Below are 18830 nucleotides of genomic sequence, written 5' to 3'. Positions count from 1 at the left end.
ACAGCCGGCCTGCTGTGAAGCTCGCAACGGACGGTGCTTTCTCAAGCAACTCCGTTACTCCAACCTGAGATTTATTGATGAAATCAATAACTACAAGAATCAGAGAATTACCAGAACGTGCGCTTTTGTGATAGCGGTGCAGAGTGTTGCGTGAACTAACCGTAACCATCCCTTTACATCGATGGGCTTTGGTTCCTTTTTTTTAAGAAAAAGAAGATCATATCGTTAGAACATAGACTCTAAATGACAATTCAAAGAAAGACACAATATCATCATTCCCATTATAAACACAACGAACCAGGAGACGAAGCTGGTTCGAAATCTAAAAGCATAAATCACAATCATTACGTCTCAACCCAAGGGAATATTTAGACCCTGGGATCTATATGCGAATACAAAAAGAAAATGCACGGCGCTCTAAAACTGCGAGACCGCAACAGCAACAGCTTGCGAATCACTGTGGCTGATGCTAACGCTGACCTGTTTGACACCCGCCTGCTCGGCGGCGGCGGCGGCAGCACCATGAAGCTGGAGATATGTTAGCGTTGTCACTAGAATCATGGGATAAATGGGAGAATCATGCACTTACGTTCACCACCGGAGCGCCGTTGGCATCAACTCCGATCTCAATCTCCTTCAGAGCAGAACCGGCACCCTTGCTGCTGACACCCAGTGACTTGAAGACGGCTTCCTTGGCACTCCAACGGCCTGCAAACGAGGACTGAGGGGAGGCGGCCTTGCGGCAGTAGTCTTGTTCACTCTGAGTGAAGTTGCGCTCGACGAAGGTCTCGTTCTCAATGTTGACGGAATCGATGTGCTCGACGTCAACACCGATCTTGGAGTTCTCGGCGGCATTGGCCTTGGCGAGGGACTCGAGGGTCTGGCGAGTGCTTTCGGACTCCTTGGTCTCGGGAGCAGTGGCCGAGTACTTGAGCTCAGAGGTCTTCTTGTCGACAGACACGCGGTAGTCGGGGTTCAGGAAGACCTTGCTCTGCAGCTCATCTTCGTAAGGAGCCTTGGTCTTAGCAACGAAGATGCTGTTGTTGATCAGGCCATTGTGGAAGTAGCGGTAGGCCTTCTTCTGGCGAGCCTCGACCTTGGTCTTGTAGGCCTGGTACTGAGCCTGGTCGAGAGTGGCGTACAGGTACTTGGGGTGGATACCAATAACCTGCGCACCCTTCTGACCGAAACCGAAGGAGGTGACGGAGAACGCCTTGACACCATCGGTCTGGATGCTGCGGCTGGGGTAGACAATGTAGTCGAACTTTTCCATAACCTTGTCAACGTTGTCAGCGTTGCGGTTGCCCGGCACGAGACCGCTCTCCAAGACCTGCAAGCAGCCGTTGAACATCCAGGCACCAGCGGCACCCTTGGGGTGACCAGTGAGGTACTTCTGGAAGATACCCATCACTGCATTACCCTTGGAGCGTCCAAGGTGCTTCATCTGCTGGCAGATGACATCGGACTCGTTCTTGTCGTTTGCAACAGTCGAAGTACCGTGGAAGGATGCGACGTCAATGTCGTCCACTGTGAGACCCCAAGTAGCCATGGCACCACGGAGGGGAGCAATGCGTGGATCCTGCTTCCAGAAGTTGTTGCCCAGACTGTATTGGGCATCCTTCTCCTGGCGAACAGCCTCGCGCTCAATGTGCTGAGCACGCTCCTGCATGTAATCAGCCTCGTTGAAGGTCTCGTCGCTCTGAGCCTTCATGGCATCCGCCTCCTCCTGGAGGTACAGAAGCTCGGATTCTTGCCATTCCTTGATCTGCTTCTTGCGGAGATCCAATTGACGGCGACGGTACTTGATGTCCAACAGAGGGGACGGGAACTTGCCGGGGTTCTCGCGGGCGGTGGTGAGGACACCCTGGCCAGGAGCGGGAACGGACCGTCCGATCTTGTCAGTGGCGGTCGTGGTCAGGGCAATGATACCGTGGATGGGCACACCCATGTCGAGAGCAAGCTGTGCGCTCATAATGAGTTGCATACCGCAACCCTGGGACTCCATGAAACCGGCACGGGTGGTGGTAGTGGGTCGTGACATCTCTTGCGGGGTGCGACCGTGGGCGAATTCATCTTCAGCGTTGCTAGTGGCCTTCATGTTGGCGAACTCATAAGAGCCCTCCTCCTGGAAGTCATCGAAACCACCGACGAAACAAACACGGGCCTTGCCCTCGACAATGGTCTCGTAACCGATATCCACAGACTCCACAGCCGTGGCGCAAGCACCGACGGGGGTCTTAATAGGACCGGTAGAGGACAGCAGCAGCATGTTAACCCAGGCGGACATAGTGTTGATGAAGGACTCCTGCAAGATATCCTTTTGCAACGGCTTATCCATGAAGCGATCCTTGTACATACCGCGCAAAGCGTGGGTACCACCAATACCAGAGCCAATACAGTTACCAACCTCAGACAGGTGGACATACTTGTAGAACTCGTAAGGGTCGGTGATACCGGCAGAAAGCATGGACTCAGCAGTGCAGACCAGAACGAAGAGGGTGACAGGATCCACCTGCTCGATAATATCATCGGGGATACCATAGCGGCTAGCATCCCAGCCTGTGGGCACCTGACCGGCGACAAGACGATCGAACTGCAGAGCCTTGGGGATGAGCATGGTGGCGCCCTTGCGGAGACGGACGGTGTACTCTCCAGACTCGGGAATCTCGAAGATCTCAACCTTGTCTCCATGCTCACGCTTGAACTCTTCAGCTGTCTCCTTAGAAGACTCGAAAGGCTCGAGGTCCTCCTGGATGACAATTTCTTGAAGGAGCTGCTTCTTCTTAGGATCGTATCCCTTGAACAACTCCGGCTCGATGAGACGGATACCAGTGTGCTCCAAGATGTGCTTCTCATACTTGGGCTTGACATCCTTATCATCGACGGGCTCACCGGTCTTGGCATCGACCCATCCGGAGTAGGCCTGGCCCTTAAGGGGACCATTGTGGTGTTTGATCAGACCCATGATCCACGCCATCTCGACGCAGCCCTCCAATGAGAACTTGCCCTTAGATTCCATCTCCCATCGCGTACGGGAGTTACCCCAAGGACCGACTTCAGAGAAACCAGTGACAACGACCACCTTGTCCAGGTTGACCATGCCCTTAAGAGACTCGTTGAGGGGCTTGACTTCCCTTCTCCCAGTCGGGCAGGTTGGGGAATTCAAATTTGATGTTGGCACGGGGCTCTGCAACAACTTTCTTATAAAGGACTCCGCTGTCTTCGCCGTTGACCACCTTGTGCTCGATAGCGGTCTCCTTGATGACAGCCTGGCGGACATCGCTGGTCTCCATGATGTCGGTGCGAAGCTTGGTCATCAGACCCTTCAAGTCGGGAATGAACTGCAGACCACCGTTAAGATCCGCAAACACCGGGTCAAGCTGGCAAAGGTTGACGATGGCCGGAGCCATCAGGCCGAGAAGGTTGAAAGCCATCTCCTGCTGGGAGAACGTACGGACACCCAGCTTCTCGACACCTTCAGCGACCATGTTGTTGCCACTCATCAGACCAGTACCACGGGTCCAGCCAATGACCGCACCACAGATAGTGAGGTAGTGGCCCCAGTTCTCCGAGTACCAACGGTTGAAGAGAGTCTCCAGGGCAAGTTTGGACTCGGAGTACAAGCCATCGTTACCAAAGGTGCCGTGGTTTGGCGAAAGGGGCAAAACAACTTGAGCGGGGCGAGTCTCGAAGCCATGAGCTTGCTTCTGTGTCTTGACCGAGCCCAAAAGACGGAGTAGGTTGGTCAACATGATACGGTGAGCAAGCTCGGACTTGGAATCGATAGAGTCGATCTCGCGGCCGTTCTCGGGGATGGCAGCGAAAGGAACGATAAAGTCCAAGTCCCAGCCAAGACCCTTCTTGGTGTCGTAGATGTAGTCAACCAAAGCCTCAACATCCTGCTTGCTGCCTTGGTTGAACGGCACGACCACCAGCTGGGAACCACGAGCACCGTAACGGGCGTACATGGCCTGGTAGTACTCGGTCACCTCGCGCGAGAAGCGACTAGTAGTGACAACGACCTGAGCACCACCGCTGATCAAACCTTGGAGGACCTCGGCACCGATGGAACCAGCACCGGCACCGGTCATCAGAACGTTCTTGCCCTGGAAGCTGAGACCGTCCTTGGCAGCCGACTCCATCACATTCAGATAGATGCCAGTCAGCTTCTTGTTGTAGTCCCAGCCGTGTTCGGTCTTCTTCTTCAGGTGCAGGAATGGAATGGTCTCCACCTTTCCAGGGCGGGTGGCAGTAGTGCGTTTGGTAGCATTACGGCCGCCCTTCTTGGAGTGGCCGTTCTCCTGGGGGATGATTTGGCTCTCGTTCATGCCGAGAGCATGGACGACGTCCTTGTACAGTGCATCAAACTGGATTTGCGAGGACTTCGAGAGACGATGCTGCTTGCGAATGAGCTTGTAAACATTCTTCAGGTCGTTCTGAACCTTAGTGCGGTTGCTGTACTCGGAGATCGGGCCTCCCTCAGCCATGTGCTTGACGTAATGCTCAAGCTTGCGAGCGCTGGTGCGAGGAACTTCCTTGTAGCCAATGTTGCCACGGGCATCAATAGTTGTCTGGGGGCCAGTAGGCACAGCCACGTCCTTGTAGACTGGAGCCACTTCCAACACTTCGCGACAGTTCTCAATGAGCTGCTGTCCAAGTTCCTTGGCAAGCTGGTATGTTTCTCCACGCTCAGCTGGGCAGTTGTCGATGTGATACTGCATAAAGTCGAGGAGGAGGGGGTTGGAGCGGTTCATGATGCGGATACACTGGCTGACAATTTCGCGGTCCACCACCTGCAGGCGACCAAAGATGATATCGTAATACATGCTCAAGGCATCTTGACGAGCCCAGTTCCATGAGGAGTCGTAGACACGGGCCTTCAGCTGATCGAAGGATGGCTCAATGCCCGAGGCGTAGAAATCGCCGTGCTCTGCTTGCCACAAGTCCAGCTGAGCCTGCAGCGCTTTCTGGGTTTCTTGAGATGTCACGTAGGCCTTTTCACCACCACGGAGGTCCATCTTGAGGTAGCGGGCAATGATCTCAAGCTGCTGTTTGAACAGAGCTCGTTGATCCTTGGTCAGGGCATCAATGGCTGCAGGGTCCATGACCATGCCACCACCGCCACCGGCGTCACCACCGGCAGCCGGAGTGGAAAGACTGACTCCGGCGCTGGCGGCATACTTGTTTGATACGTCGTCGAGGTAAGCCTTAGCATCCGCTTCCGATCCAAGACGGGCAGCAGGCTCCATGGTGAGAGCAAGCAGGAGCACACCATCCTGGCGGCCGGATCCCAGACCCCACCGCGTCTCCAGGTATTTTCTAACAGAAGTGATGTTGAAGCCACCGGGCATCTTGGAGGAGACCATTCTGGCGATGAGCGAGGAAGACTGTTTGCCAAGTTGGCCGTTGAATGTGGCTTGCATCGAGGCACCCAACTCGTCGAGGGGGACGTCCTCGGGCTTTTCGGGGGTGGAACCGAATTCCTTACCCAGGTCACCTAGGATTTCATTTTGTAATGTGGACTTGCCTATTCACATGTTAGACCGAACGAAGGTTATAATTTTGGCCTGTACTTACCTCCAACAAGATCCTTAATGGCTTTTGACAATGGCACATCTGCGAGGCTCTTCTTTAGCTTCTGAGCAACCAGTGTCCGCAGGATATCGACTGCTGTGACCGGGGCATCTTCCACTGCGGCAGCGGGGCCTGCACTGGGGGGGTGGAGGAGGAGCTCCAGCTGCGGGAGCGGCAGCTGGTGCTGCCCCAGGGGCAGGCGAGGAAGCAGGCTCTGCAGCAGCCTCTGGTTCTTCCTCCACGGGCTCGACATCATAGTAGATCTCGTTGGCATCCTTATTATAGCAGAGAATCTGGCGCTGGACTGAAGTGGCAGCATCATAGGCCTCGTACTTGGAGGCAAGCGTCCGCCGCGCCATTCCTCCAAGGGTATCTGCGGGACCGATCTCGACAATGCGCTCGGTGCGCTGTTCGGCGAGGATCACATCTTGGGTCTCAATCCATCGGACGGGGGAGGCGAATTGGTAGGCAAGCAGCTCCACCAACAAGGTGTGAGCCAGCTCTTGTTCAACTTCCGGACGCATGATAGAAAGTAATGGGTATCAATTGATTAAACAGAAGGACGAAATTAGGACAAATGTCCGGGTTTGGGGGGCGCGACGGAGTCGTCGTAGAGTGCCCAAGCGGAGAAAGGAGTGAGTAGGGGAGGATGACTCGAAGAAGAAGTAATAGGAGAGAATTAGAATAGGAGTCAATCCTATGTATGAAAGGTATCAGTGAAAGTCCCCAAGACAATTGGATTGATCCAGAAAGAAGAAGGGAAAAAAAAGGTGGGAAAGGAAATGGAGCACGGAGATAGATGTGGTAACAAATAATACCGGATGGTAATTTTCCAGTTTTATCAACATGGAAATAATGGCCAAAAAGAAAAATAAAAAAGGAAGGAACAAGAACCACTCACCCTATAGACAACGGTGGAATTGTAAAGATGATATTGGGAGAATGAGAAAAGTAATGATTTGAAGATCCCATAAAAATTATCAAGTCATAGACAGCGATGTTCGGATGAATGGGGAGGGACAAGGTCAAATTGGTGAGGGCGTTGGGGTTCCAGAGCTTCGGCCGAAGGATCTGACACTAAGCAACGATTTGCGGCATTGCGTGGATCATTTTTGATAGCTAGCTGGGGTTCAGGGGGAAAATATACTACGGGGAGATGTTGAAGAGATCCCAACAGCAATCACCAACTCAATGGACCACATATGTAGGTAGATTAGATATAGTTAGATTGATATTTAGATGTTACTACATGTATATATGTGATACGATGGAAAATATAAAAAACCAAAACTATAAAAACCGATATTTCGAGGCTCAATTACAATACATGGGTAACACAGTGTAACCATTCCCAACGGGTTCAACCCAAGTCAAAACCCATTGGGGCGGGTCTCCTACCACGCTAAACCCCTTTGAGCTGTCTGCAGTTCAACCAGACGTTTTTTTTCTTTCCCTATTGCTTTCCCCTTCAGGCTCAATTGTGCTCTGGACCTCTTTCCTTATTTTATATTGTATATCTGTTGAAATTGTGTCCCTTTACTTGTCTTTATTCCTTTGATAATACCCCCTTTTTTACTTTAGACCTTCAGGACTCAGGTCACCCCAGTGAGTTTGACCCCTCGAGATGGTGTTATTCCATGAAATCTAACACGGCAACAGGAAACCCCTCTTCAATTTTAGGGTCCCTCTGGTCTTTTTCTTAATCTCCTTCTATTCCTTTCAACAGAGAGAGAGCCACATCATGTACGGCACATCGACCGGTCCCCAGACCGGTATCAACACCCCTCGATCCTCTCAATCTCTCCGCCCTCTCATCCTCTCGCATGGATCCCTCGAGTTCTCTTTCCTCGTCCCTACCTCGCTTCACTTCCATGCATCGCAGTTGAAAGATAGCTTCACTGCCTCTTTACCCGAGCCCACAGACGAATTGGCCCAAGATGATGAGCCATCATCAGTGACCGAGTTGGTCGCCCGCTACATTGGGCATGTGGCCCACGAGCTCGAGGAGGAAGACGATGCACAGGGCAACTACCTGGACGTTCTGAAGCTCGTTTTGAATGAATTTGAACGTGCCTTCATGCGCGGTAATGACGTTCACGCCGTGGCAGCTGCGCTCCCCGGCATTGTTGCCAAGAAGAACCAAGTCGTCGAGGCCTATTATGCCGGGCGAGCTGCGGCGGGCAGGCCCACCAAGCCCTACGACTCTGCCTTATTCCGTGCGGCATCCGACGAGGCTGCAGGTATCTACTCTGTGTTCGGTGGTCAAGGCAATATTGAGGAGTACTTCGACGAATTGCGCAACATCTACACCACGTACCCTTCCTTTGTCGAAGAGCTCATTACTACCTCCGCCGAATTGCTCCAAACGCTCTCTCGTGAGCCAGAGGCTAGCAAGCTCTACCCGAAGGGCATGGATATCATGCAATGGCTGCAAGACCGGGATGCACAGCCCGATATCGATTACCTGGTCTCCGCCCCCGTCAGTCTGCCATTGATTGGTCTGGTCCAGTTGGCCCACTATATGGTTACCTGCAAGGTCCTTGGCCGCCAACCTGGTGATGTCCTAGAACGCATCCTCGGTACCACAGGTCACTCCCAGGGAGTCGTCACCGCTGCCGTTATTGCAACCGCTACCAGCTGGGACTCCTTTGCCACAGCGGCCCAGAATGGCGTGACCATGTTGTTCTGGATTGGTCTGCGCAGTCAGCAGGCCTACCCTCGCACCTCAATCGCCCCGTCCGTTCTCCAGGACTCGATTGAGAATGGCGAGGGAACCCCTACTCCCATGCTGTCTATCCGCGACCTCTCGCTCACCGCCGTTCAGGAGCACATCGACGCCACCAACCAACATTTGCCCGAGGATCGCCACATCTCCATTTCCCTAGTGAACAGTGCTCGCAACTTTGTCGTGACTGGTCCTCCCATCTCGCTTTACGGTCTGAATGTTCGCCTGCGTAAAGTCAAGGCGGCCACCGGACTTGACCAGAACCGTATGCCTTTCACCCAGCGCAAGGTCCGCTTTGTGAACCGTTTCCTCCCCATTACTGCTCCTTTCCACAGCCAGTACCTTGTTTCTGCGTATGACCGCATTCTCGAGGATCTGGAAGATGTTGTTGAGATCCCCGCCAAGTCACTGGAGATCCCCGTCTTCCACACCAAGACTGGAGAGGATCTGCGGCAACTGGGAGACAAGGACGTTGTGCCCTCACTGGTTCGCATGATCACCCACGATGCGGTCAACTGGGAGCAAGCCACTGTCTTCCCCGGTGCAACTCACATCGTTGACTTCGGCCCAGGTGGCATCTCTGGTCTGGGCGTCCTGACTAACAGGAACAAGGATGGTACCGGTGTTCGGGTCATTCTCGCTGGTGAAATGGACGGAACCAACGCGGAGGTCGGTTACAAGCCAGAGCTCTTTGACCGTGATGAGCATTCCGTCAAGTTTGCTGTTGACTGGGTCAAGGAGCACGGCCCTCGCCTGACACAGACATCTACCGGTCAAACTTACGTGGACACCAAGATGAGTCGTCTGTTGGGAATCCCCCCTGTTATGGTGGCTGGTATGACACCCACCACCGTCCCCTGGGACTTTGTGGCTGCTACTATGAATGCCGGTTATCACATCGAGCTGGCTGGTGGTGGCTACTACAACGCGAAGACGATGACAGAGGCCATTACCAAGATTGAGAAGGCTATCCCTCCTGGCCGTGGCATCACTATTAACCTGATCTATGTCAACCCCCGTGCGATGGCCTGGCAGATTCCGTTGATCGGTCGGTTGCGCGCAGAGGGCGTGCCGATTGAGGGTCTTACCATTGGGGCGGGTGTGCCATCCATTGAGGTTGCCAATGAATACATTGAAACTCTTGGTATCAAGCACATTGCCTTCAAGCCTGGCTCCGTCGATGCGATTCAGCAAGTCATCAATGTTGCCAAGGCCAACCCTAAGTTCCCCATCATCCTTCAGTGGACTGGTGGCCGTGGCGGTGGTCACCACTCCTTCGAGGACTTCCACCAGCCCATTCTCCAGATGTACAGCCGTATTCGCAAGCAAGATAACATTGTGCTTGTTGCCGGCAGTGGCTTCGGTGGTTCGGAGGACACTTACCCTTACCTCTCGGGTAAGTGGTCCGCCAAGTATGGCTACCCTCCTATGCCCTTCGACGGCTGTCTCTTCGGCTCTCGCATGATGATTGCAAAGGAGGCACACACCTCTTACAATGCTAAGAAGGCAATTGCTGATGCCCCTGGTGTGGACGATGCGGAATGGGAGAAGACCTACCAGAAAGCAACAGGTGGTGTGATCACTGTTCTATCTGAAATGGGTGAGCCCATCCATAAGCTGGCCACTCGCGGTGTGCTGTTCTGGCAGGAAATGGACCAGAAGATCTTCAAGCTCGACAAGGCCAAGCGTGTCCCCGAACTGAAGAAGCAACGGAACTACATCATCAAGAAGCTGAATGATGACTTCCACAAGGTCTGGTTCGGTCGCAATGCTGCAGGCGAGACTGTTGATCTGGAAGATATGACTTATGCTGAGGTCGTTCGCCGCATGGTGGACCTCATGTACATCAAGCACGAGTCGCGATGGATCGATCCCTCGCTCAAGCGCTTGACGGGTGACTTCATCCGTCGTGTCGAGGAGCGTTTCACTACTGCCCAAGGCCAGGCCTCGCTTCTTCAGAGTTATTCTGATATTGATACCCCCTACCCTGCCGTTGACAATATTTTGTCTGCTTACCCCGAAGCTGCCAATCAGCTGATCAACGCGCAGGATGTGCAGCACTTCCTGCTGCTCTGCCAAAAGCGTGGCCAGAAGCCCGTTCCTTTCGTCCCTGTACTAGATGAGAACTTTGAGTTCTTCTTCAAGAAGGATTCTCTGTGGCAGAGTGAGGATCTTGAGGCCGTTGTCGATCAAGACGTCGGCCGAACCTGTATTCTTCAGGGTCCCATGGCTGCCCGTTTCTCTAACGTCATTGATGAGCCTGTTAAGGACATTCTTGACGGTGTTCACCAGGGACACATCGCTGGCCTCCTGCGCGATGTCTACGGTGGCGACAGCACCAAGATTCCTGTCATTGAGTACTTCGGCGGGCAGCTTATGAGCACCACTGACTCGGACTCTGATGGTTTGATTATCTCGGAAGAGCCAAGCAAGACCAGCTTCCGCTTGTCTTCTACTGCAGCTTTGCCAGACTTGGACCGCTGGCTCGGTCTTCTTGCCGGCAACGTCTACTCCTGGAGACATGCTCTGTTCTTGGCTGATGTTTACGTTCAGGGCCACCGCTTCCAGACCAACCCCATGAAGCGGATTGTCGCTCCCACCGCAGGCATGTATGTGGAAGTATCCAACCCCAATGATCCTGCCAAGACTGTTATCAGTGTGCGCGAGCCGTACCAGTCTGGCAAATTGGTGAAGACAGTCGAGGCCAAGATCAACGAGAAGGGGCAGATCAGTCTGAGCCTGTTCGAGGGCCGCACCGCCGAGAATGGCGTTGTTCCTTTGAACTTCTTGTTCACTTATCACCCCGAGACTGGATACGCTCCCATTCGTGAAGTTATGGGTGACCGCAACGATCGCATTAAGGAGTTCTACTACCGGGTCTGGTTCGGCAACAAGGACGTGCCTTTCGACACCCCCACCACTGCCACTTTCAGCGGTGGCCAGAAGACCATCACTGCCCAGGATGTTGCCGACTTTGTTCACGCCGTTGGCAACACCGGTGAGGCTTTCGTTGACCGTCCTGGCAAGGAGGTCTTTGCCCCTATGGACTTTGCCATCGTGGCAGGCTGGCAGGCAATCACCAAGCCTATTTTCCCTCGCACCATTGACGGAGATTTGCTGAAGCTTGTTCACTTGTCCAACGGATTCAAGATGGTTCCCGGCGCCCAGCCCCTAAAGGTTGGCGACGTTCTGGACACAACAGCCCAGATTAACTCTGTCATCAACCAGGATTCTGGTAAAATGGTCGAGGTCTGCGGTACCATCAAGCGAGAGAACAAAGCCATCATGCATGTTACCAGTCAGTTCCTGTACCGGGGTGCTTACACGGACTACGAGAACACCTTCCAGCGCAAGGATGAGGTCCCCATTCAGGTTCACCTTGCAACCAGCCGGGACGTCGCCATCCTCCGTTCGAAGGAATGGTTCCGCATGGATGATGCTGAGATTGAGCTTCTGGGCCAGACCCTGACATTCCGCTTGCAGAGCTTGATCCGTTTCAAGAATGCCACTGTCTTTAGCAACGTGCAGACCGTTGGACAGGTTCTTCTCGAGCTTCCCACCAAGGAGGTCATCCAAGTTGCGTCTGTCGAATACGAGGCAGGCGACTCGCACGGTAACCCCGTGGTTGACTACCTTCAGCGTAACGGAACCTCCATTGAGCAGCCGGTGTACTTTGAGAACCCCATCCCGCTCAGTGGCAAGACCGCTCTGGAACTGCGTGCCCCCGCCTCTAACGAGACCTACGCCCGCGTGTCTGGTGACTACAACCCCATCCACGTGTCCCGTGTCTTCTCCAGCTACGCCAACTTGCCCGGAACCATCACCCACGGCATGTACAGCAGTGCCGCTGTTCGCAGCCTGGTCGAGACCTGGGCCGCTGAGAACAACATTGGCCGTGTTCGCGGTTTCCAAGTCTCGCTGGTCGGTATGGTTCTGCCCAACGACATGATCACTGTCAAGCTGCAGCATGTCGGCATGATTGCTGGTCGCAAGATCATCAAGGTTGAAGCCAGCAACAAGGAGACTGAAGAGAAGGTTCTGCAAGGTGAGGCCGAGGTTGAGCAGCCCGTCACTTCCTACGTCTTCACTGGCCAGGGCTCTCAGGAGCAGGGCATGGGTATGGAGTTGTATGGCTCTAGCCCAGTGGCCCAGGAGGTCTGGGACCGGGCTGATCGCCACTTCATGGAGAACTACGGTCTCTCCATTATTGACATTGTCAAGAACAACCCCAAGGAGCTGACAGTCTACTTCGGTGGTCCTCGGGGCAAGGCCATTCGGCAAAACTACATGGCCATGACCTTCGAGTCAGTGAACGCCGACGGGTCCATCAAGTCTGAGAAGATCTTCAAGGAGGTCGATGAGAATACCGCCTCGTACACTTACCGGTCTCCCACGGGTCTTCTCTCTGCCACCCAGTTCACTCAGCCAGCCTTGACTCTGATGGAGAAGGCCAGCTTCGAGGACATGCGCGCCAAAGGATTGGTGCAGCGCGACAGCAGCTTCGCTGGCCACTCACTTGGTGAATACTCGGCTTTGGCCGCCCTTGCTGATGTCATGCCTATTGAGAGCTTGGTGTCTGTTGTGTTCTACCGCGGTCTGACCATGCAAGTCGCTGTCGAGCGTGATGCACAGGGTCGCTCCAACTACTCTATGTGCGCTGTCAACCCCAGCCGTATCTCTAAGACTTTCAACGAGCAGGCACTGCAGTACGTTGTTGAGAACATTTCCGAGACCACTGGCTGGCTGCTGGAGATCGTCAACTACAACGTTGCCAACATGCAATACGTCGCAGCCGGTGACCTCCGTGCTCTTGACTGCCTCACCAACCTGCTGAACTTCTTGAAGGCGCAGAACATTGACATCCCCGCTCTTATGGAGAGTATGTCTCTGGAGGACGTCAAGGAGCACCTGGTCAGCATCATCCAGGAGTGCGTCAAGCAAACCGAGGCCAAGCCCCGTCCTATCTCCCTGGAGCGTGGTTTCGCCACCATTCCTCTCAAGGGTATCGATGTTCCTTTCCACAGCACCTTCCTGCGCTCTGGTGTGAAGCCCTTCCGTTCCTTCTTGCTGAAGAAGATCAACAAGACCACCATCGACCCCAGCAAGTTGGTCGGCAAGTACATTCCCAACGTCACTGCCCGTCCCTTCGAGATCACCAAGGAATACTTCGAGGATGTCTACCGCCTCACCAACTCGCCCCGCATTGCCTCTATCTTGGCGAACTGGGAGAAGTACGAAGAGGGCAACGAAAATGTTGCGAAATGATCCATTCCTGTTGATACCTCTTTATAATGTTTTGTTTTTGATAGACCTTTTTCTTTTTCCTTCTTTTTTTTTTCGTTTCCATGGGTCATTATGTGATATGTCTCAGAGCCTTGGAGTTCAAATGTGTTTATGTGCATGTATATGAGTTTCAGTTTGCATTTTAATACAGTTTTCGAGATCAGTCGTACCGTGCTTTCGCTTTCTAGAATGGTGCCTGTGTTTTACAATATATAAATGGGACCTCACGCAATGTACCCAGCATCAAGATGACAGACACATGGTCACCAGTTTATGGGAGTGGCAACATGCCAGTAAATTGATCAGCCCCCTCAATAGGACTCACCCACTTCAATCGTTGCTCAGTATATATCTCCACCACCGGCGTCCGTTCGTGCAAAATCCCAACATTATCAAATATCCCTGCCCGGATGACTGTAGTCTCGTCACGATCTCCGTGGGGCTTTATTCTCAGTCCATAAAGCGGCGTTCCTATTACGTTAGTTAGGTGCTATCTTCCCACATCTTAGTATAACACAAACCACAGTCAGGACAGAAATAATTCTTAATCGCGTTCCCACTGTCCGATGTCTTTGGCACTTCTTTCGGATTTCCAGAAACATGCAGGTCTGCAGTTTGGACGATGTAGTTGAAGCTATATGGTCCCCCGGTCAGCTTGCGACAGTCTAGACAGTGGCACAATGCCTAATGGGAAATATATTAGCTTGGTTTAACGTAGGACAATGTTGCATAATAGGTCATACTAACCGATGCTAGAGGCTGGCCACTATATTCGATTCGGACTTTGCCGCAGAAACAACCACCAACAGCCATTCTTGTAGAGTATTATGGAGTACGGGGTATTTATCCCAGAATCAATCCAAGAAGAGCTTTACACAGACATAAATAGTTCCAATTTAGTGCTTACGTCCATTCCGAGGTTCAAGATTCTTAATTAACCTGTGACTAAGCACTTGGTGACCCCAACAAGAAAGTATTGGGTCAAGCCCTTGGGGCCATTTCAACCATTGGGACGATGACTCGTGGATATAGGAATACCTAGGTAGGACTAATAGCACGGAGTATTCAGTCGCATAGCCTCTATCATTAACGACGTACTTTAGGGATCTGATTTATCAAGATGATACTAAGGACGGTATATGTAAGAACACACTGTTCCTTTTAGATGTCCTTGTATAGATGTATACGAAGGTGGTAAAAAAACATAAACCGTACAGAGGACTTTTACATGTATAACTATGGGATATCTAAACATCAGCGTCCCGCACGATTGAGAGGACCCCAGTTAGCACGAGGATTGAGCTGGTACCGCACCAATCGTTTCTTGGTATGGGCAGCAGACACCTGACGACCTAAAGCCTCATCAAACACCACCTCGAGGGCACTGGGATGAGGCCGCTTGAAGGGCTGTGCAGGTGCCTTTTCCTTTTCCGGTACAGGCTGGGGATCGGCATCTGGGAGAGTCTCTGCAGGAGCAGGAGCACGTTGCCAGGAGGTTCGCGATCCGGACCGGTAGAGAGCCGCTTCGACTTTGGTGACCAAGTCACCGACATCTCTGCCAGCGTCAACGGCAGATGTCAGGTCCTGTTTGAGAAGCGATAGCCATTGATCCTCATCGCCCAATTTACGCAGGTTTTCGCGGCCCTTGCTCATAATCGCTGCACCTGGGGTTCCAGGCTTCAAGGAGGTTTCCTTGATAGGCGATTTCTGACGGACCCACTCACGCATGATCTCCCAAATTACCTCCCAGGGCGCATCTGTGCGGATGGAGTTGGGCTTCGTGTGGCTACGAGTGGAGCGATATCCCAGGTGGCTGAGAGCACCGCGGAACTCGTCGATTGGAATGGTGGTTGCGTGGATAACCTTCGCGAGAGCACTGAGTGTGAGGAAGAAAGGGTATTTTTCCCGAGCGGCAACGTCCATTCGAGGGATGATGGCAGGGTATGCAGGATCATGCAGGTTCTTCTTGCTTGATGCAGGTTGTTTAGGACTTGACGGCTCGGAGTTAGATGGCGTTAGGTCCAAATCCTCTTCAAGGGCAGTGGTCAACATTCCCTCAATCCGATCACAGGTCTGATATGTGTCGCGATCAGCTCCTGGAAGCATGTCCAAAATCTTCTGGATAAAGTCGGGATTGTGTAGCGGACCACCCCACATGGGTCCTGCAAGATGTGTTTTCGTGCCGCAATGCTCGCAGTGCGGTCCAACTGCGGGCGCTTGGGCTAGTCCGTGGTGGTATATGGGGTTTCCCTTGCGGTCCAATTTGGATCTAGTTGACCCAATGGGTTGTGTTGACCATGCGCCACAGCCGACATCGCAATTGTAAACGAGCATCATGTTGCCCGCGGTAAACTTGACCTGTGCAGGAGATCGATGGATCCGGACAAAGACACGAGCATAAAAGTCGATAGACAGAGACAATAATGGCTCGATGGCCACTCCATACTTAGCTGCGGACATGGCGATGGCATTCAAGATCAATCGCAGGCCACCTTCGTGGGAGTGGAGGCCTTTCATGGGGACACCGCCGTACAAAGAGAATGCTTTTTCCGAATAGCCGGTCGAGGCCCAGACACCGGCATCAGTGCAAGTAACACATAAAAGGCCGCCATCTTTGGCTGCTTGCACTGCGGCATCTAGGAACGGAGATGCTGTGCCATATGGATCCAAATCAATGACGTCGAACTTGCTCGCATCGTCGAGCCCATACATATAAACTCGAGCATCGGCCAGATTGGGTTGAATTGTTTTAAGATTGTTGTACTCAATGTTTTTCTTCATGGACTTGATTGCTGACCTTGACAGGTCATTAGCCACGACCTTTGTGACAAACGGAAGCTCCGAGGCATAGCGGAGAGCGCGGAGCCCAGTTGCAGACAGAGCATCAAGAACAGTGAAGGAAGATGCGGGTTGCTCTGGCCGGGCTTCTGGTTTCGGTTCTTGATCGGCCGGGGGAGCGGGGACCTGCTGGTCATTTGTCTCTGTGTTTTCCTTGTGTTCTGCTTTCGGGGCGGGCCTCGGGTTTTCGGTCTGGTCATCCTCACGCTTCCGTTTCTTTTCCCCATTGCCTGCTTGCCTCTTCAGCTTCTGGGCCGCTTTTTGTTTCTTCAGGTCGATGATATGCTCTCCGTGAGCGCGAATGGCTAGCACGCTGAGGTCGCGATTAAATTGCTGGATTGGGTTGTAGAAGACGGATTGCACTTGGTCATCGTCTTTGAGATCCTTCTTCGTGCCTTTCGAAGCAGCCTCTTGGGCGGGCGGATTAAGAATCCTGGCCAAGCCTTCCTTGACGACGTTGTATTTTTCTCCCTGGTGTTCCACCAGCTGGATCTGAGGATCCTCCATGGCTCTAGAAGTGGAAAGGGTTCGGATAAAAGATTGGATCGCAGTGGGCGTCGAGCGGGGGAATTGGGTGAGAATAAGGGTAGGAAGGAATCTCCGCTTAGCGCATTTCGTTGCTGGACCAAAAATCAACGAGGGGTTCATGAGCGAAGCCTTTCACAGCATGTCGCAACAAGACATTCAATGCGACGGAGAAAATGATTCTACGCACGGACCAGCATACAGTACACAGCAATACCTGTTTTGTAATTTATACTATAAAACGTTGATGTGCTGCATGTGTACATATACATGTAAGGACTCTCACAATGAGAGACTAAGAAGTCCGAGTTATATTGAGTATATATGCTGTAGGCAATCGTCGTGGTGATATCCGAGTACAAGACTTGATATTGGTAAATAATTTTTCATAGTAGAGAATGATAATTTCAATCACGTCGTCAGGTTCTTTTTATACATTAGGATTAAGTCTATGTCGATAATATGCACAATCATACAAAGCTGTTACAGCCACTCCCCAATGATCGGGACGTGACTATACATCTCATTCCACCCCTTGGCCTCCCAACCTGCGCCTTCGCCAGCACGTCCAACAACGCCGAGAGCACCTGCAAGCCAGAGAGCCGCGCCAGCAGTGGCAATCCCATTGACAACCCACCACATCTTGCGCTGTCTCCTTGACTTTGTTTCTGTAAGTCTAAGGTAACCATCCAACGAGCCTTTTTGGCCACGCTCCTTGCGCGCTGTGGTCACTCTCCAGCCCATCCAGGTCGCCCAGCCACCAACGAAGTGCCATACACTGGCACTTACAAAGAAGAAATAGAAGACATTCCAGAACACAGGACTCCGAGCAAAGCCATGGGCAATATAGCCAAGTCCCACGCCAGAGCTTCCTCCTTCGACGATCAATGGCGTGGCACGGTTGACGAATGCGTGGAATGCAATCAGCGGCGTGACAAAGTATCCCGTGCGTGCCTGTAAAGACATGCGCGGCCAGAAATATAACGTGCTCCGCTGTGCGCGAGTCTCGGCGCCGTACAGACGTGCTCTACGCGCAGCACGAATGTTGCGGAGAGCAATTCCTGAGGCAATATGCGCGATTATAGGAATAGTCAAGACAAGATGCTCTAGCCCCGGGGCCTGATATATGGGTCGTGTGAGTAAAAGGTAGGATTCGCTCGCGGATACGGAGCGAGTCACGAGTGGGATAAGAGAGGTGTTGGCGAGATGTAGGATGAAGAAAGCTGTAGGTGGGTACGTTGAGTATTTTTGAATACCAGTCACTAGATAATAATTGTGGTTAGAGAATATCAACTAGCTTTGGTCGCTTGACGTACGCCATGAATCCCAGCCATGACCACTAAGGCCGAGTTTGGGCACTGAGATTCCAATTCCATGTTGAGTGGGAGAGGGGGCCCTAGGGAAGTATTCGCCGCTTTCGACGTCCAGGGAATCACGAACAGGCGACGGCTCTAATTCTTGCAAAGAGATGATGGACTTGGTATCGATGTCCTCCGGTTTGGAGGGCACGTGGGACGGCATTTTTGATTTTCGGGATTTTTGGATTCAGGAGCTGCGGAAAAGCATAAAAATAAAACTCGTAAGAAAGGAATTCGTCAATCATGCATCCATATTGGGCTAACTAGGGAAGAACAGGGAATGTTGGAGCTCCAAGGCTGAGTCGCTAAAAAATACGGCGGCTATGATTGGTCACTTCCTTTGCGGGTGAAGATGATAGCCCGATCCAGGATCATGTGACTCGGTACCTATGTATACGTAGGTACCTAATGCAGGTATAGTTAACTAGCAGTTTGCCTTAGTTAATGTATTATAAAGGGTTGGAAATTAAATGTATGTTCAACTCTTGCCATGCCCAAAACATAACCCATATACTAGCTAGCGAATG

At 52.4% G+C, this 18830-nt stretch overlaps 5 protein-coding genes across 5 annotated transcripts; 1 reads left to right on the top strand and 4 right to left on the bottom strand.

Annotated features, from left to right (window-relative positions):
* Window positions 1-265: 265 nt before the first annotated feature.
* N7489_005952 (trifunctional fatty acid synthase subunit FAS2) lies at window positions 266-6098 on the bottom strand (the record flags this gene model as incomplete). The annotated part of the gene is made up of 5 exons (XM_056711702.1): window positions 266-528; window positions 590-3129; window positions 3182-5527; window positions 5578-5737; window positions 5763-6098. 5 exons carry the CDS (start codon window positions 6096-6098, stop codon window positions 418-420), a joined length of 5493 nt encoding a protein of 1830 aa, XP_056565417.1. The 3' UTR covers window positions 266-417.
* Window positions 6099-7315: 1217 nt separating this feature from the next.
* Window positions 7316-13564, top strand: N7489_005951 (tetrafunctional fatty acid synthase subunit FAS1; the record flags this gene model as incomplete). Its single annotated transcript, XM_056711701.1, has 1 exon — window positions 7316-13564. One exon carries the CDS (start codon window positions 7316-7318, stop codon window positions 13562-13564), a length of 6249 nt encoding a protein of 2082 aa, XP_056565416.1.
* A 289-nt stretch (window positions 13565-13853) lies between these two features.
* N7489_005950 (GFA family protein) lies at window positions 13854-14395 on the bottom strand (the record flags this gene model as incomplete). Its single annotated transcript, XM_056711700.1, has 3 exons — window positions 13854-14053; window positions 14104-14266; window positions 14330-14395. The coding sequence occupies 3 exons, from the start codon at window positions 14393-14395 to the stop codon at window positions 13854-13856; spliced, it is 429 nt and encodes a 142-aa protein (XP_056565415.1).
* A 441-nt stretch (window positions 14396-14836) lies between these two features.
* On the bottom strand, window positions 14837-16927 carry N7489_005949 (tRNA (guanine26-N2)-dimethyltransferase; the record flags this gene model as incomplete). Its single annotated transcript, XM_056711699.1, has 1 exon — window positions 14837-16927. One exon carries the CDS (start codon window positions 16925-16927, stop codon window positions 14837-14839), a length of 2091 nt encoding a protein of 696 aa, XP_056565414.1.
* Window positions 16928-17428: 501 nt separating this feature from the next.
* Window positions 17429-18466, bottom strand: N7489_005948 (MCP1 family protein; the record flags this gene model as incomplete). The annotated part of the gene is made up of 2 exons (XM_056711698.1): window positions 17429-18207; window positions 18262-18466. 2 exons carry the CDS (start codon window positions 18464-18466, stop codon window positions 17429-17431), a joined length of 984 nt encoding a protein of 327 aa, XP_056565413.1.
* Window positions 18467-18830: the final 364 nt, after the last annotated feature.

This window comes from Penicillium chrysogenum, assembly GCF_028827035.1.
Source record: "Penicillium chrysogenum strain IBT 35668 chromosome Unknown utg000004l_segment0_segment0, whole genome shotgun sequence".
NCBI lineage: Eukaryota > Fungi > Ascomycota > Eurotiomycetes > Eurotiales > Aspergillaceae > Penicillium > Penicillium chrysogenum.
This window is presented reverse-complemented; position numbering and strand designations above follow the sequence as displayed.